The 24,083-nt window shown below is 30.0% G+C and overlaps 2 protein-coding genes across 2 annotated transcripts in view; one reads left to right on the top strand and one right to left on the bottom strand.

Moving 5' to 3' along the window:
* Positions 1–2,137, bottom strand: part of LOC107445999 (COP9 signalosome subunit 1b) — a gene marked incomplete in the record, with an annotated part of 33,295 nt that extends 31,158 nt beyond the window's left edge. The window contains 1 exon segment of the mRNA XM_071184570.1: positions 1,957–2,137. Coding sequence (XP_071040671.1) covers positions 1,957–1,995 — 39 coding nt within the window.
* A 5,049-nt stretch (positions 2,138–7,186) lies between these two features.
* Positions 7,187–24,083, top strand: part of LOC107446001 (cell adhesion molecule Dscam1) — a gene marked incomplete in the record, with an annotated part of 137,575 nt that continues 120,678 nt past the window's right edge. Inside the window, 2 exon segments of the mRNA XM_071184426.1 lie at positions 7,187–7,644; positions 11,947–12,061.

Below are 24,083 nucleotides of genomic sequence, written 5' to 3'. Positions count from 1 at the left end.
GCAAAGCTCATTCTAGGCAGGGTAAACAGGGCGCAGCACCCTGCTGCCCTTTTAGTCAAAAGAATCCACCCTGTTGCCCCTGAAGTAAATTAGTGCTCTGATGATACCCTTTTTGCCCTTTCTTTCCTCAATCTTTCTTTATTTTTTCCCCAAACTCTACAATGAATTTCTTATACTTTTGTTATTTTCAACTCTTTTTATTTAGTTTGTCATTGCTGCCAATACATGGATTTATATGGGAAAGGAAAAATAGCCATCACACCCCATTGTTGCACCTGTCTTTGAAAGTTTGCAGTTACTTCCACTATCATTAAATCATAATTTATTATTAATCATTTTAATTATTAAATCATAACTACAGACACTTAAAAACATACATTTATTATTTTATTAATATATGAATGCATTTTAAACAAATTACTAAGCTAATTAGCTCATTAACTCGATATATATCTTAATTTATTAATAAAAATTAGTAATTAATATGATTGCTTTGTTACTTTTTTGTAAAGTGAAAAATATTATTTTTTCTTTCACTAATTGACAATGTTTTTTAACAGAATGTGTAAATCCCATAGAAAGAAATTATTGCCTTTTTAGAATAATAATGCCCTTTTTTTAAATTTCTGCACCCTGTCCTTTTTTCTGTCTAGAATGAGCTCTGGTTATGTACCTTACTAGTGACTAAGAAATCAAATTAATTTATACACAAGGATTAGTTTTTAAAAACTTATCATTACTGAAGAACTACAATTATAAATGATACTGTAAACGTAACTGTAACTGCTGTATAGTGGATACTGTAAATGTAATTGAAAATGTTACAATTTTCAAATAATATTCTAATAAAAATTTTATATATTTTGCTAAACAAAGAGAATTTTTTTTCAAATTGATATTCTTATTTTAATAATTGTAAAATTACTGAACAAGGAATACTGAATAAAAATTACTGAATAAAGGAAAGAGTAAATTTTTGACAGTTCTAAAAACTAATCATCACTGAAGATTTGTATAAAAAAATATAAATATTAGACTTTATGCTAGTAATAATAGACTCAGTTATTTTGAATCTCACTGACTACTTATTTTTACAACCAATTTTAAATTAGGTTGTTTTCCACATTTGTTGCAAGATTTTCTCCTCCATTTTTTCGCCAAAAATGGTATTTTTTCGTGATTTTCTACAAAACTAAATCTTCTGATCATTTTAGGTTTCTTTGAAACTTGGAAACTCTCTCAGATTTTCAAAATTTTTCTTTTTTTTGTAAAATCACCCTAATAGAAATTAAAAATTTTGCATTGAAATGAATAACGCTACGATTGAGAACTTTAATAATCACAGTAGATCACTAACCTATTTTGAATTATTAAAAATTTTGTGAGAAAACTATGGGATGAAACTAGTAATCTGCATGCAGGTGCACAATTACCTCATACAACTGTAAATGCTACAATTTTCATTTTTAGAAAAGAAAAGACAAAACATTTGCATCTGAGTCACAAAATAATCCCTGATTATAAGTTTATAACGCAGTTTCCTTTGTTTTTGGTACAAGTGGCAGAGTTGTAATGAAAATTTTCTCAAAACCCTCCACAAACTAAACATTATTGAATAAAATTACTTGCACTGAATACTTGAAAGCTGTGGCCAGCACAATTGATTATATATATAAAATGTGTGAATATGCAAACGTGAAAGACATGAATAAAGTACCTCATATCAATAGTATCAATCAAAAAAGGAATCATTCAGATGGGAATAATATTAATATCACAATCAAAATGAACAGAAAAATTTATACACTGCCTAAGAAGAAACATAAATAAAAAATAAATAATAAGGCAAAAAATAACTTATAAATAAGAAAAATTAGGAATCTAGAATATTATCTGTCAGAAGAAAATACTGAAAGTGCAAACTATAACGAATTATAAAAAATAAATATCTTTTACTTGAAAAACTCCAAGAGTAACGGGTACCGGTAAAGGCATTTTACCCTGCTAATATATCTGAAATAATTATAGCGATAGTATATTAATTGCTTCGGAAAGCTTACTAAAAATCCTCAAACTTCAAAATTAAACATTAAATACCGAGTAAATAAATACCGAGAGATGAAAGTAACAAGTTTTAACGAAAAAACATTGCAAGCTTTCCAGAATAATTGCAGTTGAAATTTAGTTTTTTTTTTTTTGTTGGCAGCAGCCTCACCACATTGTTCTTTTCCTTTCCATTTTGGGAGGGGCGACTCCATGCAAAAAATGCTGCAATTCGCTATCGCAACGCTCGAGTACGCCCTCTAGCAGGAGCCTGAAGATATCAGGCATTAATTTATTAAGTTTTTCCTTTAGTTCCATCAAAATCAGTGGCAGAATCAGACGCAATTTTCTTGGCAGCAAATAAGAAGCAAAATTTCCCTAAGGAAAAAGCCGATGAACTTGAAAAAACTCTCCAGAATATTTGTAAATCTTTCAAAAACAGAACACGCCAAACATTTGAAGAAAAATTCGTCAATAATTTTTAGCTTCTATTATCAACAAGCTTGCTACTGGTAACTTCCGATTCCGGGATCGCATACTGTTACAGATGTGTGTATTACGTTAAAATACATTTTTTCTGTCTTCAATTCATTACAAATCAAAGAGAAATCAACATTGCTTTCTTCATTCCAATAAGTAAATATGAATTCCGAACGTACAGAACTGTAATAGTTCTATAATATTCTTTTTCTTCATAGAATAGTACCTATGTATTTCTGTATCTATATAATTCAGAAAACAACAATAAAGAATTTCTCGAATTGCTTGAAATAGTATCATTTGTGCTGATTATTAATAAATTTTTATGGTTTTCTTGGTAAGTATTTTTTAGTTATGAAAGAATAATTTCAACTAGAATTCAGCTATTCTGTTTTTAAGCTACATATAAAAACTCATATCGAGATCTTACAATTATAAAAATTTGCTGTGTGGTACGTTATCTAAAAGTAATGAAGAGATAAACTATGTATATATTATTTGAGAATAAAGTTTTCAAACAAAGAACAAATCATTTCGGAATTCTCCGGATTTATAAATCAGGTAGGTGTTATGATTTTTATAATAAAAAATTTGCTCGTAAATAATTTTTTTTTTCTTCTTATTTGGTCCCGCAGTGGACTGATCGTTAAGACACGGTTCCCAGCAGATCACCGAAGTCAAGCATCACTGGATACGGTCAGTGTGCGGGTGGGTGACCACTTGGATCAGTCTGTGTAGGGACCGAGGGTGTGCGGTACTGGTCCTCGTTAAACTGTTCTTTCGTAAAGAGCTCCTCGGCTTCGTGTGCAGATCGTTGGGCTACCGAAGCGGGGGTGCCATCCCCTCCGAAGAGAATCAAAATTGTGATGCTTGTCTTCGGATCATCCTCCGGGATGTTTCCCAGACCATCGCCAATAGCCCATTGTGCAGCTCTTGTGCGACGTAAATTAACAACAACAACAATCTTCTTATTTGATGATAGTTCTCTACAGAATGGTTTTTACGGCAGATTAAGAACTATTACAATAAAAAAAACGAAACAATTAATATGAAAGTTTTTTATAAGGAATTTTTAAAATCGTTTTTTTATCCTAAGAATTCTTTATTTCACGTTTTTTAGTTTCGAATTTTTTGATAAGAATTGTTGTAAAAATAATATTTTTGAAAAATGAAATGGTATGACATTATGTGTTTATGTATATCTCTTGCATATTCTAATGTTTGAAATAATATAATTCAGAAAAGTATGAAATAAAAATTCGGTACTTACGTATTAACGCCACCGCAGCTACAGATTTGGCGGTTTTTAAGTGCCACCAATCTACACCTAAAATTTTTGCGACAAATCATAAAATAAAACACTTTATTTAAAATCAAATTAATTCATCGGAATTCAGTGGACGTTTATGGACGCCATATGAACTCTAATAAATAAGATTACAAATGAAACTACGTTTCCAAAACGTACGTTTTCCATAATAAAGTTTCATGTCATGAGAATTGGTAAATTTTCGTTTCTTTTTTTGGTAAAATATTTCGCTCCTGAAAAAATAAAATTGCATCTCGTTCTATTTTTGGCAAATCCAAAAGACGCATTTTCGTAGCTCTAAAAAATGGTGTCAAAAATCGAAGAACATATCATTTTGGAACTCTCCGGATTTATAAAGCAGGTAAGTGTTATAATTTATAAAATAAAAATTTTGACTTATAATTTTTTTTTTCTTATTTGATGATAGTTTTCTATAGAATGGTTTCCTACGTCCGATTATGAATAAAAAAAAGCATGAAAGTTGTTTATTTTAATGTAAGGAATTTTTAGAATTGTTTTTTTTTTTTTTGTGCTTTGTATCGTAAGCATTCTNGTAAGCATGCTTTAGTTTACGTTTTTTAGTTTCTAAACAATGATTTTAATAAAACTTAAGATTTTTTGATTAAAATTGTTGTGAATAAACTTTTTTTGCAAAATTTAATTACATAAAATTATGAGACTTATGCATACTTTTTGCTTATTTTAATGTTTGAAGTAATATGATTCTTAAAACTATGGAATGTAAAGTTTAAATAGGCCTTTCATGTTATATCAATAAATTTAGTAAAGCTATTTCTCATGCATTAGGTTTTAACTCTAATAAGAAGATACGTATTTTTTTCTGTTTATTTAAAAAAAAATTTCCGTTGTGTTTTGGATGTTCCTTCTCTAAAAACAAGAGATACCATTTTGTTTTCGTTTGCGTAAGAAAGAATATCAAACCTTTTTTTTTAAATTTAATAAGCTGCAATAAAGAAGGAACGTTACAATGCTACACGCTACATTGGAGACGTCTCCAGAGTATTTAAATTACTGTTCATATAGAAATCGCAGGTATTCGCCTTACACAAAAACGCCTCCTATAGTTCGCTGCTATCGCGAATTTCAGGACACCCATATATTACAAAAATATGTTTTTTTTTTTTTTTTAATTGTTAACTAATATAAAGTGCAGAACCATCAAACCTAATTTCATTTTTTTGCAGTTTTGATATACATAATATTCTGCATTTAAACACTCGTAAAACAAAAGTTTTTTTTTTAAGAAAAAAAAACATTTCCGTGTGTTATTTTAATACAATTGACAACAAAATTGGTTTTAAAAAAAATACGATTTTAGAACTTTTTCCATGTTTGTCTTATGAAATTTCAATTCTAAAATAATACAAATTTTCATTAAAAAAATTCATTTTTTTGAATATATAGATATAAGAGTAAAATATTTTTTCCTCTTGGAATATTTAAATGAAAATTTTCATATTTTATAAAGATTAACAGAATTTATTCTGTTTATCTTTTCTTAATTAAGTATCTAACGTTATACATTTACTAAATTATATTACTAACATTTATACATCCAACTCAACTTTATTATAATTTCAAAAATGATTAGATCGAAGAAAGATTCCGTTTTTTCCTATTCCTTCCTTTCGATTGCCCTCTTATATTGTACCCAATTCAGAAGAGAAGGGTACTAAGTACTTTATTTGTCATTTAAATATTCGAAGTTAGAATATTTAGTCATACAATTTCATTACTATTGGTCTAGTCATAAGGGTCTCTCATGATTTATCCTTATTACAAATTAACGTTAGTAGTTTAACACGATGCAATTATTTTTCTAGTTTTAATTAAATAAATTTTCAATTACAAAATAATCACAATTGATTTTCATTTGTCACCGGATATTTTTTTGTCTTATGATTTACCATCGTGCACAAAAATAAATTATGCAGAAGTCATTCGAAGGAATTTCTTGTTTTCACATTCGCATAAATTCGTTAAAGCCATTCTGGATTAAAATTAAACGCATTAATTCATTATGAATTTCGAAAATGTAATTCAGAGAAAGCTGAAACGATATTAGTCTAATAATAACAAATGAAAAGAATTGAATGTCATTATAATAACTCAGCTCATATTTAATAAAGGACCTCAAAACTTTCTTCCTAAAAATTTTTCATTCACCATTTTTCGAAATACAAGTATTTTTAAGCCTTCAAATGTCCAACAAAAGATCATTTTAATAATCATTTATAAATAATTCATACTTTTTCTTAAAAACAATATAATGAGTATATTTTGGGGTCATGGATGTAAGAGTAACAATATTTTCTTGTCTAGAAAAATCTAAATGAAAACTTTCGCATTTTCAAAAAATTAAGAGAAAAAACAAAGAAAGGAAATAAAAACATGTTTCTTAACTATGCATCTGAAGTTATTTGCAACTTGATTTAAATTTTAAAAATTATTTTGTTGAAAAAGTTTCCGTCCTTTCATATTTCTTTACAGAAAATTGTATAGTAGATGAAAAATTACGCATGTAAATTACAAAATCTTTTATTTATATTATTTTCGATATAGTTATTATAATAATCTTAATTATTTTTTACGTGCCAATCTAATTTATAATTCACCTATTTATTTATTTATTTCTTAAGAAAAAAATATAAAATGGTGGTTTAACTTTACTATGACGCATTTTTTCCCCACTGATATTTTATCTCTTTTTTTCTTTCTAATTTGAAAATATTATAAATTAGTGAAAATAAAATTTAATAAAAGCCAGGTGATAATTATACTAAACATACGTGAGCAAAAATACTCTAAAATTTGGCTCAATAAAATGTTCACGTTTTATTTCCCTATAAGTTGTGCAAGAAACTAACTTATTTTATCTAATTATCATATGAAACAATAATTTATTTTGTTGAATTAATACATGAAAAATAAATGTGTGAGGGAAAAAATTATGTCTTTGACATATGTTCATAAAAATATTTGGATAAATATCCAAAAATTATCTTTGAAAACAGAATTTTAATTTAATCCCTGCATAAAACGCATCCTTTTCGAATGGTCGAGCTCTTACACAAGCTAATTGCTAGGTGAAAGACATTCCATAGTTGGGAGGGAAAAGAAAGACCGCATTCTGTTAGGTAAATCCCTTTGAAATCGCGAGCTTACAGATTTTCCCTAGGTGCATGAATTTGACGTCAAAGTGATATTTTTTTCTATCCCTAGCTCGTTTGTCGGTTGCGAGTTTAGAGATGGTTGCGAGGATAGATGCATATAAAAGATGTAAGCTGTAAGCTTGCCTTAAGTCAATAGAGTAAAGATGTTAAAATATTCTTCATATCAATGAAACGTTTTCAAAAAGTGTTACAGTGGAAAGTCTGCTTCTTATAATTTGCCTGAAGATCTTTAGAAAATCAAAATTTAAAACTTTTTTGCTTTTGCTACATCAAGGTTAATTGTCAGTGATGATAATTGGAATATTTGTTGCTTGTCGTCCAGGCTATAGATGTTAGTTTAGGGGAAATGTTCACATAAAATATTGTGCTCCTCAATTAGTTCGCTCTTTGTGGAAGCAGGAGGCCGAAATTTTAAAAAAATGTGTTTTCTTTTTATATTTTCAAATGTAACTTCGTATTTGATTAACTCTTGAAATTTTTAAGATGAATGATGAGTTTATGTTCCTATATATTGAGATAATAATTTATTTAATGCTGTGGAGAAATATACTTATTAAAAACTGTCATATGATTGTATTATGAAAATTTTTCTTTTTAACAAAAGTTCTCGTATTTGGGGTAAGTTTCTTTCTAACGCTAATTTAAATTGTAGTTGTATTTTTTAAAATTTTATCTTTATATTTATCTGTTAATTATTTTTTACAATATATTTATTTTTTAAAAGAAATAATAAAATGAAAAATTTATACTTTTGATTTATAATAGCGCTGGCAAATTTTTTTTAATAAAATACTTATTTTCAAATTATTAATATAAATTTTAAAGATGTTGCTATGTACGGAAAAATAAAGGCTGAAATTTGAGAAATAAAGACAATGAAAAAAATACCGAAAAGGGACCAACTAAAGTGGAAAATCATGGAAACATCAGCATACTTTTTTGAAAACATTTATTGCAAGTTGAAAATCTTTTTGGTGATTACTGAGGTACAGAAAGTATTTAAAACCCAAATTCATTTATTTTAAAATGTGAAATCTCCTCATTTACATTTTCTTTGAAAAAAAAAATTCTTTCACTATGTTTTTAATAAGAAAAGTTTGCACATAATTAAAAAATTTTCGATAATAATTAATTCCTTAGCAAAGTAAAAATCCCTGTGGCAGAATTTTCTTGGGATTTTTGCGACAAACCTCTCTAGCACTAATATCTTTCTGCAAGATGCTTTTAATAATAACAAGTATGCATGTTACTAATTGAATTTGAAGTAACAGAAACGTTGCGTTCACAATAAAAAAAATTTTTTTGAATAAAATAACAGTCGTATTTAATTTTTAAATGAATATGTAATGTTTTTTTCATATATATTATTCTAATACAATGGCGAGATTCTCCCATTTTGTACGAAGAAAACACACTAATTATTTCCTTTTTCGCATTTCATAAAACATCTCATCAAAAAAAATTAAAAATCTTGTAATCCGTAGCAGTGACTGCTGAAAACAAGATCGACGGCGAAATCACGCTGATTGGTCTCTTAAAAGCAAGGGAGGGGGGTGTTACTAAATGCTTGTTTCGTTTCGAGATTCGGTTGTTGTAATAAATATTATCGTATTTAAAATATAGGATTTTAAAAAGACTGTGTGAAATACATGACCCCAAAAAAGAAAAACGATAGAATCATTGTTTTAAATATTCATAAGCACGATTCGAATTCCCCATATTGTCAGAAATATATCGGGATACTTAAAAATCACGGGAAAATCAATATCAATAAACTGCCGAAAATACAATCTAAACACTACATAGATTTGTGGTAGTATTGGCATTAAGTGAGAGTGTCAAAAAGAGATTATTTAATAGCGCAATTTAAATTTTACGTGTAGAAATAATATTGACTAAAAAATAACAGGAATTTTAAAAATCCCATGGAATTCAGTAGCATAGCACATGTAATAAAAAGCTGAAAAACGGTGAAATCGTCACAGTAAAAGTAAATAATTGATTTCTGTTTCAAGTATAATTAAATTGTATAAAAAACATTGGGAATCGGGATTTGTTTCATTTAAAAATATGAAAATAGAGCGTGGATTAACAAGAATATTGGCGCAGAATAAGTGTGTCAAAAGAATGATTTCTGGAGGGAATAAAATCGTTCAACATTTCTGCAGAAAGGAAATTTCTTTCTTTATTATTCTATATTTTTCATTCTTAAATTAGAATAGAGAAATCAGGAACATTTCTTTCCTCTCTGATGTGCTAAAAAGGCCTCTTTTAAATATAATTTTAGAGAAAAAAAATTTTCTGCAGAAAAGAAAACCAAAATTCCTTACTTCCTAACAGAAAATTCTTTCTGCAAGAACTCAGCAACATTCTGCGACAATGTCGCTGTGTCGCCGCGATACTGCCACAGGGGAAAAATATTCATTTTTTTTTACGCAGCTCTTAAATAAACTGGCATACCTGCTGAAAATAATTAAAATAAAAATGAATTGAAATAGAAATAATTTATAATATTATATTTAAGGTCTCACTCATAACTTTGAGAAATATAAACACATTAGTAAACAAATAGACACATAAAAGTTACGTGTGTTATAATTAGTTCCTTAGCAAAGTAAAAATATTCATTTTTTTTACGCAGCTCTTAAATAAACTGGCATACCTGCTGAAAATAATTAAAATCAAAATGAATTGAAATAGAAATAATTTATAATATTAAATTTAAGGTCTCACTCATAACTTTGAGAAATATAAACACATTAGTAAACAAATAGACACATAAAAGTTATGTGTGTTATAATTAATATAACGGAAAATATTTGTTTTGCTTTTTAAGCAGTAAGTTTATATGGTATGCATAAGGCATATGTAAAAATAAGTCAACTTTTCCATCATTCTGACACCTTATTTCACCAAATACTGAATTTTTAATTTAACAGAAGATTTAACACTAATCAGGAAGTCAAGTAGTTTAATTCGTTAAGAAGTCAACTGGTCTAATTGATTTTGGTTAATGAAGACAGCTCTGAAATATTCCCAAGTAGTTTGAAATAAATGCTTATTTATTATTTATAAATAACAACTTTAATTTCTCCTTTATGCATGTTATCAATGAAATTCGATGTTTTATACACTTTTAAATGGGATGCTGATAAAATCCTAGTAAAATAAAAACCTTCTATGATAAAAATGTTTTAAAAGGACTTTTTTAGAAGGTTTGAAGCTTTGTGAATAGCAGGTCTATTCTCTGTAAAACTGAACATTTTGTTATGCAGACATTCAATTTTTTGAGCAAGAAACTATCTGATCATTTTTAGAATTTTTTTGGCTAGTTTTGTTTCTGAATAAAAATTTTCTTCTCTATGGATAATTTTTACAATACTAAAATTTTCTCATACAAATTTCTGTTAAATTAAATGGAAAAAATATTGAATAAAAGAGTGTCATTTTTGTTCAGTAAAATAATATTCATTAATTTAAAGGGGGAAAAAATGCTTTGTATCTAATAATTTTTTCCCCCAGTGATTCCACTTGATTCCACTTGACTCTGTGAACTGTGGCTCCTTAGGACCAAAAACTTCTGGTTTTCTGGGTCCATTTTAAAATGTTTTTTTTTCTTTCTAAAAGTGGTTTTTTAAAAATAGTACAAACTTCTGCTTGCAGTACTATTATTTTACTATGCAGTAAAATAATAGTAATAGTGAAGTAAATAGTGCAGTAAAATAAAATAATAGTAAAATCTGTGGCAATATGAGAATACTGAAAAAAAAAAGAAAAAAAGATCAAAATCTAAGTCAGATTTATAACAAAATCATGTTGAGTGGAGACATCAAAAAGTGATTACTCAATTGCTCGACTCCAGTCTCACACATTGTTATAAATATATCGTCTTAAAATTATGGGGATTTTAAAAACTTTAAAGATATCTGTAGCATCAACCGCCAAAAAATTTATTGACAACAACTGAACTGTCATATCAAAAATTGTTGACTCGAATGTGCTACTTGAATTTGCATATCTTAATATTAACTTAGGAAAAATAAAAGGATTTAATATAAATAATGCATAAAGAACCATAATTAAAAAAAGAAAAGCTTTTAAAAATCAATCGCAATAACAGTTGAGAAAAAAATCAAATCCCCACCTGGATATTTTATGAGATCAGTGCAAATCTAGTTATTGCTTCAAAAAGTGATCACTTAAATGTGCAATTGTAATTTCCTGTGTCATAATAACATTATATAAAATATATTGACATTTTGAAAATCATATGCAATATAAAGTCATATTAAAAAGTCAATGGTCAAATGTGTAATTCAAGTTTTGAGAGTAACATTAATGTATATATAAAAAATATCGGGATTTAAAGAAAAACATGAGAATATCGGTTGCAATATCTGCCCAGAAGAGGTTATTCAAACCAGTACTAATTTCCATGTCATAATATTATACTAAAATTATCAGATTTCATTTACTGCAAATTCAATTGTAATTATGTAATTTATTAAAAAAAAATTTTTTTTTACAATAATTTTTTTTTAACTATTTTTGCTTTAATTGGATTAAAAATTACCCAGGAGTTGTCTGAATTCCCCCTGATTTTCGTTTGCGCAATGGGAAATATTCCGCACTCTCGGGCGATTGTAGTTGGCGAAAGTAGCTACTGATGTTAAAATATCCATAATTGATTCATAATCAAAATAAATTTTGACTCGATAATTTAGCATCATTTATGTAATCACTAGATTTTATTCACTTAGCAATATTTAAATGGATTCACATATAATGATTTTAAATCTTTTTTTCAGTATTTTTAAAAGGTAATATATCAGTTCAAATATAATTTATTTTGAAATGGTTATGACTAAATTTTTTTAGATTTGTTTGTGAGAAAAATAATTATTCCTTATCATATTTCAGATGATTCTGAATCAGATAATTCATACATTATCATTAGAGGTTATATGGAACTGTTTTTGAAAGGAACTTATTTCTTCTGCTCAAAATAAAGTTTAAAATGTTAAGATAAAGCAAAGTAAGTATGCTCTTCAACTTTCCTTTCAAAATGGAATAAAAATGTCTTTAAAATTTTATTGTCTTTAAACTGATATTAATTTCACGAATAACATCTTACATGAACTTAAATATCAAATTGATTTGTTAAAAAAATAAAATGCCACTTATGTAAAGCTGGGCCATAAATTAAGAAATATCTATTTAACAGATATATCGTTTTCAATGTGGTGGCTTTTGTTTCTTGAGATGCCTTGGAACTCGGGTTTAAAAGATATTTAGAGGATGTTGTACCAATATAAAGATTTAACATGTAAATCAGGGTTGAAAGTCTATATATATTGAGGCAGAAAAATACAAAAATTGGTAAGAAAGACATTTAGTTCTAGCTTGTTTTCGGAACAAATGATATTTCCATGAGTACCAAAAGATTTTTTTAAGCAGTTATAACGTTATATATAAGACCACTTCTTTCTCAAGAAAGAAAAATACTGTTGAAAAATTTATATTTATCAGGGGTCTGTCTTTTTTTCTGAGCGGTACCTATTTTGTGAAAATTTAGACATAATTTGTGAAATATAAAAATTACATTAAAAAATCAAAACAAAAATATGGATATATTGTTTCTTGTATACAAGAATAAAATTTTAAGTAAAAGTATTTTGTGAAACTACTGTTTTTCTTAAAGTTGAATTTGTGAAGGTACCTCTAAACGGTAGTAAATTTGGCCTGAACAGACCCCTGTTAATGAATAGATTTAATTCCCCCATATATGAAAGGTTTGATTACCAGCTTTTTCTATTTTACCTCTTAGCCTCAGGCTTGATGTAGGGTTCCTGCAGTGTTATCCTTAAGCGATTTTAAAAGGGCGGCTCACCCTGTCTGCCCCTTGATCCCTATAAATGTGCCGTCTTTCAACAAAATTAATTTGCTTCATTTAATTTCCATTAAAAAATTATTGTGTTTTAATATTCAACATCAAAACGCTCTTAGGATTATTAATTTTTAGCCTCTATGCTATGATATATTTTTTGTACTTTGCTTATTTTTCTTTTCTCGCATGAAATAAAACTATCTGTAATTTTAAAAGTAGAGTATCCGGAGAAAGTCAAAATGAAATTTAAAAATTCTTTCCCTTTACAAAAGAATTTTTTTCCATGAACTTTTTTGTTAATTAGCTTATTAATTGTTTTATATTTTGTTCATTTCCTTGCAGATATTAAAAACATATCCAGCTTTTAAACAAGATTTATTTGTATTCAAATAAATATTTCTCTTTAAAGAAGTAATGCAATAGTTTCCATTCCCAACTTTCTGGCAATTGAAATTTTTATAGTAAAACTATTTTTAATTTTTTTTTTTCTTTTGCATATTTTTCTCTGAAAATGCAAGTGTTAAGTAATTATTTGTTTCCTCCTTTTTTGTTCAATGATGTGCTGTATTTCCCGTGTATTTATTTTTAATGTATTATAATAATGTTCATTTAAATTTACCTACTTTTTTTATGATTTATTTAACAAAACCTTATCTATATACACCGAAGAGCCATTACATTATAACCACCCTGCTAATAACATGTAGGACCACCTTTAGCCCACAAAACTGCTAGTACCCGCCGTGGCATTGATTCCACAAGGTGCTGATAGGTAGTCTGAGGTATCTGGTAACAAGCGCTCACCAACTGGTCCTGCAATTCCCTCACATTGCGAGGGGGTAGCGTGGCAGCACGAATTTGGTTTTCCCAGTGGGACCACAAATGCTCTATTGGATTAAGGTCAGGAGAATTTGGGGGCCAAGACATGACTTGAAAGTCACTGGTATGTTCCTCGCACCAATCCATGATGATTCGACAATTATGACATGGTGCATTGTCCTGTTGGTAAACACCATCCCCCGCAGGAAAACCTGTTGCCATGAATGGGTGAACCTGGTCTGCAACTATTTTCAAGTAGCTTACAGACGGTAGGGATTGTTCTATGAGGATTATGGGTCCTAATGTGCCTCATGTTCCTGGGCGAGAAACCAGGAAAACCTGGGCGAGCCTATTGTTATCGATGGAGGGTGGTCATGATGTAATGGCTCTTCGGTGTATATTATTCTCTTACATAGTTTGGGCTGTATTTCAGAGTTTCTGTTGACAGCAATACTGTTTGGTGACAGGCAATGATTTTTTAATGGCAGATATTTTGTTCTATTCAGAAAACTTTTTTTCTTGATTTTCAACTATTAGTTATATATTGTATGTAAATTTAAAGCGTTTTAATACTTGTATTGAACAAAATAAATTGACACTAATATCAACCCATATTTATGAAATTTGTAAATAGTGTCCTAATGTTTATTACATTGGTACAGCTTTGGCTTTTAGTATATGATTCTTTTTATTTAATAAATTAATGTTTGGATCCTTTCTCAGTTCCATTCAGGAGTTTCATTTCAAGTTTTATGCATATGTAACGTCGTCGCCGAGTGGAAGGATTAAAACAGATATTAGGCAGGGAAAGAGGGCACAATATTTATTTAATAATTAATAGAGAGAGAATAATAGAGAGACAAAAGTGACTCAAATTGTTGTGCTCCCAATAAAAGCTAGGGAAAATCTTGCAAAATAAATCTGTAAAATGTCTCGTTTTAGGGAGTAAGGGAAATCTTAGTAACTGTAATTGGTCTATTAAATAAGTCCAGAAAAAAAGTTTTTTCCATGAAATACTTAAAAGGATAATTGTTAAAATGTTAATTAATGCTTACTTGAACTATAAATAGATTAAAAGGACAGGATGTGAATATTAAAGCGTGAGAAAGGATTTAAGAAAAGGATTTACGGAAAGGGAATGACCTAATAAGTTTAGTTGAAGCTTTTATGTTATCTTTCTATCTATCTATCTCTCTCTCTCTCTCTCTCTCTGTATATATATATATACATATATATATATATATATACACTATNATATATATATATATATATATATATATATATATATACACACACATAATCAATTGGTGGAATCAGTAAGGCAAATGACTGACTCTGGAATTTTAAATTTAGAAACTCCCAACTCCCTTATATATCTGTAAACATATACACATGCATTACAGCTTTTTTTTTTTTTTTTTTAATATAAAGGAAGTAATATATGCTACAGAAAAAAAAATTTATGGCATTGCAGATTATTTACATGAATGCTAAGTTTGACTAAGAGCTGTCTAAAAGAGTTTTGACTGCCTTGATTTGAAATCTTCAATTGTTCTGAGAATAATTTCCTTCTTTGTGAATGTTCGTAGGTGTCTTTCTTTGCCTTTTTAATTTGTTCGTCATGTGACAAAATTTGGTGTTTTGGATTTGCATATCTTGAACCCAGTAAGATTTCGCTACTAGTTTCTTTTTCCTGTTATTAGAATAACTATAAAATAGAGATTAATTAACTATTTATTATGTATAGTCCATAAATGAAAATAATAACTCAGTTTGTCATAATTAATTTTGTCATTTTTAATTCAAACTGTCAGCAAAACGCTCGGTGGCTGAGTGGTAGCGCTGTCGTGCCACAGGTCCCTGGTTCGATCCTCGGGCCAGGCAAGGTTGACTCAGCCTTTCATCCCTTCAGTGGGTCGATAAATGAGTACCAAGCATGCTTGGGAACTAAACACTGGATGTTCAAATACCACGGCTGACCACCTGACCGGTACATCTGCTCCTGCACCCCAGAGCCCAAGATCACGAAAACTGAGATGGGCACATTAGGCCTTGGCTCTCTATGGGCTGTCGCGCCGCTGAGTTTAGTTTAGTTTTAGTCAACAAAAATTGGAGTCAATGTGTTTTTAGCTACTTTGTGACTCCAACTCCTTTTTCCCAAAAATCTGCCAAAATCTGCCCTGATGCTGATACTCTCCATTTGCAATTAAAGCATAGTTGAAATAAAATTTAATAATTCAACAGTTGATTACAGGTCAGTTACTACTTATGCTCTCTTTTTTTTCTTCCTTTTATGTACCGTGTTTAATTTGCAGAAAAATTCACATTTCGAATTGCTGGGTGGCAACAATTTTTATTCATGTTTGTCCAAATGTTTGTTTCTTTTGAAAAAGTAAAATATTTAGCATGTTGTCTTCAAAATGAACATTTCAAAAGAAATTGTTTGATATGTAAAAAATCCCTTATGGATGAGAGAGCAGAACAAGCAAATCTGGGTGAAAGTATGGAATTAGGTCCCCTTTGATTGGGCACTTGAAGATTTTACTGTAAATAAAATCTTCCATTTTTCTATTATTTTTATCTCGATTTCTTATTATTAAAAATCTTACTTTTAAGTCATTTTTTCCTGTTTTCTTCCAAAAACAAAAAATTGACAAAATGAAAAGTGTGGCTAATTGTAAATTTTTATCCGAATGTGCAGTTCAGTCATCTTCTAGAAGTTGAGTTTGGGTTAGAGTGTAGAATTGTTCAATTTATCAAATATATATGTGTCTGTGATTTACCATGAACTAATCAAGTGCATATATTTTCTTTTTGCCTTTATGGTTTTTCCCCTCCTGTACTCTTTTCTTATTTGTCATTAACATATAACTACTAATTATCCTCTAATTTCATTGTAATTCAACCTATTCAGTTAGCCAATAACCTGTAATTACTGAGGTGGCTTCATTGGCCATATACTTGTTTTAATCATTTTCTAGTTTCTACAGTGTGGAATAGGATGCCCCTTGAATTCGGCACTGTAGTTCAGAGCTTTTATTCTTTATGAAATTAGTCATTTTCCTTTTATTTTTTATCAAGATATCTTATTATTAGAAAATCTCACTTTTAAGTCATTTTTCTCTGTTTTTGCAATAATATAAAAAAATTGTCAAAATAAGAGAGGGTTACTCTATGATAAATTTTTACCTTTATTTGAAACAAGACTTCTGCTTTCAAATCGTTTGTACATTAGAAACGTGACAGATTTCCTAGGTGGTGAGAAACATAGTAGGTGTGGTTATACTTGATAATGTAAACACTCATGTTTGACTCATGTTTGTCTTTTCTATCATGTGCGAGTAAATAATTTTCTGCTTGGTGACTTTTAGAACCCAAGTCAAAATTTTTGATGGTTTTCCATTGATGGTAACCATCAATAATTCCATCATGAACCATTATATATTTGATGGTAACAAGCGTACAAAATCATCACCCCAATGTAGGAATTTGGACTGATTTATAATGGTCCAACAACTTGTTTTGATGGTTTGTTCATGCTGAGCCATTAGAAATTTACCTCATAGTTTCTTAGGAATCAAATGATGGAACGATCATGAACAACCATCATCCCGATGTAGGAATTCGGACTGATTTATGATGGTCCAACAACTTTTGATGGTTTGTTCATGTTGAGCCATTAGAAATTTAACTCATAGTTTCTTAGGAATCAAATGATGGAACGACTATGAACAACCATCATCCCGATGTAGAAATTATTATTTGCTATGATATGTGGTTTTGAGGTTATAGTCAATACATTAGAACTCTGAAATCGATTAAAAAATGAACTCTCTGAAGAACTGAGTTGTATGAATTGTATCAGTAATGAGTTGTATCAGTTGTATTTTTCCGTTTGTTAATATTTTTCGTTTGTAATTAATAAAAATATTTTTTTAAAATTTCCATGAGGCTTTCTTTTAGAACTATATTTTAGTTTTCAGTTCCATATAGTTTTCCAACCTAGAAGATTTTATTCTATATGAGAATCAAGACCGAAAATAGCCTACTTCCTTCTTCTATGACTCTCCACACGCAAAGGGTGAAAGCATGCGTGTTACCATAGGTAGAGACTTCTGCTCTACACTCCCTGTTACCCATTTCGATCGCCAATAGCTTGGATCCACCGTTTGATTTGAATTCTACCATTTGGCTTGGATTTAAATCGCCGAGATTGTTGAGTTTTGTACCTCATGGTCAGTTTTGTTTGCTGAAGCAAATCCATTAAGTCTTTTTCTTTTCTTTACGAGATGCAGGGACCGATTAAGGCAAATTCAGGCCCAAGGCCCACAAAATTTTCCGGGCCCCTAACGAAATACTTTGAAGTTAAATTTCTGAAGAGTAGTCCTAACGATAAAAAAATCTATTGAACTGTATGATTCAAGAGAAACATTTTAAAAATTTTGAAAGCAGACAATAGAAAATTATTTTTCTAAGATGAAGTTTACGCATCTAAATATTAAAGCAAAATATAAAGCAACAAAACGATGCTGTATGAAAATAAAAATAGTTTGGTGACCACAAACAATTGAAATCAGTGATTTTTGCTAAAAGTCACTGATTAGCTGAATTATTTTAAAGATTGTAGCCTTCCATCTACAGCTTAACTTATTTGTTACAAATCAGCTTTCAGTTCTTGTTGACAATAATCATTTATAAGAGACTTTGCGAATATGCATTCTCGTTGCATTTGCACTGTTTACACGAGTTTGGTTTATCTCAATATAAAGAAAATTTGAAATAAAAATTGCCCTTTTTGAGATAAACTGTTTCTTTCAGTATTTTTTTTAAAGTAATATTGTGGACTTTTGACTAATTTTTGAGGCCCTCCAGAAAGTGTGGGCCCTAGGCCCGTGCCTATTGGGCCTAGGCGATAATCAGGCCCTGACGAGATGTGGTGTCTTAATAAGAGTGACATATCCCAGGCTACTAGTATTCCATAGTAAATTTCATATTCCGTAAAACCAAGTAATCCAGGAGGCTAATGAAACAGTCCTCTCTCTCCCCAGCTATCTGATGTTCAAGTGAGATGGAAATGGTGCTTTTTTTTTCTTCGTTTGAGTTTGGCAAAATTATGAAAAGATTATATTAAGTTTCGCATTTTATTCCTCGTTAATTTGATTTTATTGCTGGTCTTGAAATTTTGTTTCAAAAGCAAGCTAATATTGTGAGTGCTGGCCACATTTTTTGCGTCAACTCTTAACCTTGAAAATCTGTAGGCTAGCGTAGTGACTTGGAATCACGAAGTTATTTCCTTAAAGTCAAAATGTGACTATAGGTGTTGGGGATCATTTGGGATTGGGGCAAGACCTCCCTGACCAAACTATTGGGACTATATTTCCCAGATCGTGGCTACCCTCCCTCCACAATTTGGAGGTCAGAAAAAAGGTATGTTTATTCATAGAAAGTTCGTCTTTGTGTCTGATTTCGCCTGCACTTATTAATTAGCATATTTGAGATCATCCCCTGGAGTCATTAGGATTGAGTCCAAGAACGTGAGGATCCAATCGTTAGATCAAACATTATTCAGAGTGATTCAGGTTTGTTTTTTTTTAATTGGCGCACTGTATTTAAAAAAAAACTTCGATAAAATTTTTACTAATTTTTGTTATTTAATTTTTATTAATAATTAAAAAAATAATTTAACAAAAGCTTGATTGCTTAGCTAAAAGAAATTCTGTTATGTTTAAATATGTTGTGTCAGAAACTAGATATTTTATCATGATCGTGTAAAGTCTTTGAAAATTATTTTGTATTTTGTTAATGTATATAGTACTTAAGGATATTTTTTGAGTACTTAAAAATGACTTATTTTGCGTTGAAAGATTTGGCTACGCACCCTGATAGAAAAAGCACCACTACATAAAGAAAAATACCCATCAAAAATTTTATGCAATCAGGAAATATCCTTCTTGTGCCATTGATTGACCGTGACTAAGTTGTAATGCCTCTTCAAGCTGACATAAATTCGCATCAAATTCATGTTATATATTCATGAAGAATTTTGTTAAGGCATTGGACAACGTTAGACTCGAATGCTTTTCGGTACTTGTACATCAAGTTTCCAAAGTTGAGTTATGTGAAATTGAAAGATGGTGTGTTCGCAACTAAGAAAGTTAATTGCTGACACCTATTTCCCTGACTTTGCTGAAAGTCAGTGATTCAAATCAGCTATAGCTAATTACCTTGGGAATTTTTAAATCTGATTACTGTGTAAAAGTTTTGAAGAAAAGCATTATTAATGTGTACAAACTGGGTGTCAACATGATCTTCAGTATTAATATTCTGAACTCACATTTTGACTTTTTTTCTCCCGAAAACTTAGATTCAGCCAATGACTAACGTGGTGTTTATTATTATTATAATCGTCGTTGAGCAGCCGACCCAAATTCTGGATTTACGACTACTAATGTTCAACTCCGTTGCCTTGTAATTTTGAACTCAATCCAGAAGGCAAGGGAACTCCTGAGTGAAGTATTGGGCGAAATTTGCCTTCGTGGAGGACTTTTTGATGGAACTAATCCGCATTCGCTTTACATGGAGAGGAGGACCACGAGAACCTCCCACGGTTATCCTCACGGTAAAGGAACTCTAACCCACGATCCGTCTACCACTGAGGATATTTCATGTCAGCACTGTGCTCGGTGCAAGCCGAATGCGGATTCGTATCCACCAGTCATCTCTGGGGTTCGAACCCTGTTCACCTCATTGGAAGGTGAGCGCTCTATCCTCTGGTTCTGGTGAATGTGTTTTCACCAAAACATCTTGTTGGAGTCACATTATCAAGGTAGATGGAGATCAGTAATGCTGGCTGACTACCGCTAAACACTTCAACTTGGCAAACTTAATGCTCAGCAGAGACACAAGTCTACAACCAAAATAATTCGAACCCAACGTTCTTTGGATTACGGATGAAAGTAATTTTAGTGTTTATGAATTTTATGTTTGTATTGTATCTTGAACTAGATATTTCTGTATAGTGAATACATCACTTGACTTAGCCACACTGTTTCCTCAGCTTATGAAATGTTCATAAGTACTGTATTAATGGTTGAAGGAGTATATTTAAGAGACGGGTGATAGAAACACATGGTTTGCGCATTTTAAATCGGCTTGTTTTGGTTGTCATAGAAAATGCGTTGGATGCCAAAGCATTCGTCACTTTTAAAAATTTGTTTATCGGAGTAAGTGATCTAATGATTAAGCATTAAATTAACGCAACTGTGTAAAGGAATTCTGAAAAATAAATGAAAAATTCTCGATGCTACACTCGTTTTCTAAATGCATATCAAATATTTCAGGAGATACTAATATGTATGTAAAGAGAATTCAAAGTTAAATTTATTTTGAGTTAAAATTTAATTTAAAATCTAGTTGGGTTCTTTCACTTCTTTTCTTTGAAGACTGATGGTTTACGCTATCAGCGTTATTTGTTTATAGGATGAGGAGATATTGACCAAACTCGTAGCATTTTTTTTATGCATTAAAAATGTTCTGGAAAAAAGTTTGACCTTCTGTAAAAAGTTTGACCTTCTAAGGCTGTAATGTAGCAGATGCCAAAATTATGACTGACTCACAAGAGCATTGTCTTCGTATGAAAAAAAAAATTCTCTTTCTACTTTTTCAGGAAAACTTAATCCTGCAAAATCGTGGACACCAAATATATACAATTGGTAATTCACCAAATACAAACCGCAGAATTAAACTGACGGAGTAATTTTTACCGTCAATTTAGGATTAATTATATTGACAGAGTAAAAATTACTCCTTCAATTTAATTCTGCAGTTTGTATTTGGTGAATTCAACATTCGTTCGCGCCTTTTTTTTTTTTAAGTTACTGTCTTCAATTATTAAAGTGACTTTTAAATTGCGTTTACGTTTGTGAGTTTTAAATTATGTAACGTTTAATTACGTTATGTCCTCTCCTTCGTGCTAAGTAGGACTTTTTCAGTCGGACATGACGTTACTCCAAGTGAAACCGTTGGAAGATTGGATACAGTGTCTCAACTGTAAACGATGCAGAATGATCTTGCTCAACTGAAACTGTGAAGTCAACTGTATGAAGCCTGAAGAAATGCAGAGGAATGTGATAAAAATTTTATTTGTGACGTCAGTTCGTAAATTTGGTCTACATTTACTATAAATTGTTCCTTGTATGTTCCTCAGTTTCCAAGCAACTGTATTTTTAACGGAATTTGTGTTTTTTCTAGACTGCATGGAGGTGGGGAAAAGAAAGATTCCGTGGTGCGTAGCTTTTTTAAAAAGTACTTAAGGGTGCTTTATTCGCTTTTTAGAAGCCCTTTCAGGTGTTTTTTTTTATTCGGTGTTTTTAAAATAGTGCTTAATTTTCCCTTTTCGAAAATAAGATTTTCACCGCGTATTATGCAAAAGCGTATTATTTCACATTGTTCTATTCAACGTTTTCACCAATCATTCCAGCACAATGCATGGTGGCGTACCATCGGTCCGTAGTATATGAAAGCGCCAAACATTTTACATGAAATAATTTTTTTCTCTAGTTGTTTGTTGAAATACTTACGGGTCCGCATGTGCGGATACTGAGCTGGATTTTTTTTTACACTCTCATGTGCAACTCTGCAGCATTTTGCAAGATATTCTCCATTTCAGGCTTCATTTTCTACCCTCTGAAATCGAACCGAAGAATCTCTCGATATGGTGGCTAATATAATTAAAAAAAAAAAGGAGTTCTCTGTCAGAGACTAGTTATTTTATCATGATCATGCAAAGTTTTTGAAAATTATTTTGCATTTTGTTGATGTACAAAGTGCTTAAAAATATTCTCTAATTCTTAAAAAAATACTTAAAAGGTGCTTATTTTTTGTTGAAATATTTGGCTACGCACCCCGAGATCATTGGTTAGATCTAATTAAGATAATTTACTCTTTTTAAAATATATTATTTTGGAACTGATTCAAAATTTGATTTTTGTATTTTCTCCCCTTGTGAACGGATTATAGCATTTTTTTAAATATTCGTTTCTTTATTTATTTAAAAATAAGTTAATTATATCAGATGAATTTTGCGCAAAACGTATCAAAAGTTCATAGGTTATGTCGAATATATACTTATGAAGATAAATAATATAATATAATATAACCGTCGTTGAACAGCCGACCTAATTTTTGGGTTTACGACTACTAACGTTCAACTCCGTAGCCTTGTAATTTTGAACCCAATCCAGAAAATAAACGAACTCCTGGACCAAGTATTGGGAGAAATTTGATGGAAATAACCCGCATTTGCGTTGCATGGAGAGGAAGACCACGAGAACCTCCCACGGTTAGCCTGAAGACAAGGGGACTCTAACCCATGATCCGTCTACCACTGAGGATATTTCACGTCAGCACTGTGGTCGGTGCAAGCCGGATGCGGAATTCGTATCGACCAGCCATCGCTGCATTCGAAACCGTTTCGCGTCATTGAAAGGCGAATGCTAAATCCCCTGAGCCATCCACCCACCCCAACACTCAGAAATGAATCCAGCGTATAACTTTTTTTTGCAAATTATAGCACATGCAAATTTTGAATTGAAATAAACTAAAAAATTGATGAAAAGTTCGACGGGGATTCTTTAAAGTGTATTAACAATTTTGAAATTTCGAATTTCCCTTTGAAATTGTGAATAATAATAATAATAAAAAAAGCTCTTTTAATATGGATATAATGGGGGTAACTCTTTAGACTTATCGATAGATGCTCATCATAAATTCATTAAATTTTTACAACTCTGAAAATAATTATTAATCTCAGTGAATACTTATTGCCAGGACCTTGCTTTAAAAATATGCTTATGTTTTTCTCTTAAAGATTTTACTGATTAACACGAAGAGAAACAAAACAAAAAAAAATTTATAAATTTTTTTTTTTTCAAGAACAATAAATTTCTTAATAATAAATTCTAAGTCAATATGCTTGCATATTTAAAAACATCAGTAGATGAAGTTGGTTTCACTACTTTATAGAAAGATATTTTTTATATGCTATATTTGGGCTCTTTTTAACCTTTTTCCTTTAAATTTTTATGTCCTGTGCGTTATAGTAATTTAGTTGTTGTACGGAGCTGAAATTAAATTTTATAAGTTTCTATTTTTTTTTTTTAAACAATTTGCTGCTGTTTTAAAAATACAAATTTGGAGCAAAGTACAAAGGTATTGTAATAATTATTTTTTCAGAAGATACGTTATCAGGAAATATAATTCTATCTGTCAGTTATTTCATACAAACTTATTTTTCATTATTCATAAAAATTTGAATTTTTGTTACTACTTAAACATTTATTTGTATATATAT

This window comes from Parasteatoda tepidariorum, chromosome 1, assembly GCF_043381705.1.
Source record: "Parasteatoda tepidariorum isolate YZ-2023 chromosome 1, CAS_Ptep_4.0, whole genome shotgun sequence".
Taxonomy (NCBI): Eukaryota; Metazoa; Arthropoda; class Arachnida; order Araneae; family Theridiidae; genus Parasteatoda; species Parasteatoda tepidariorum.
This window is presented reverse-complemented; position numbering and strand designations above follow the sequence as displayed.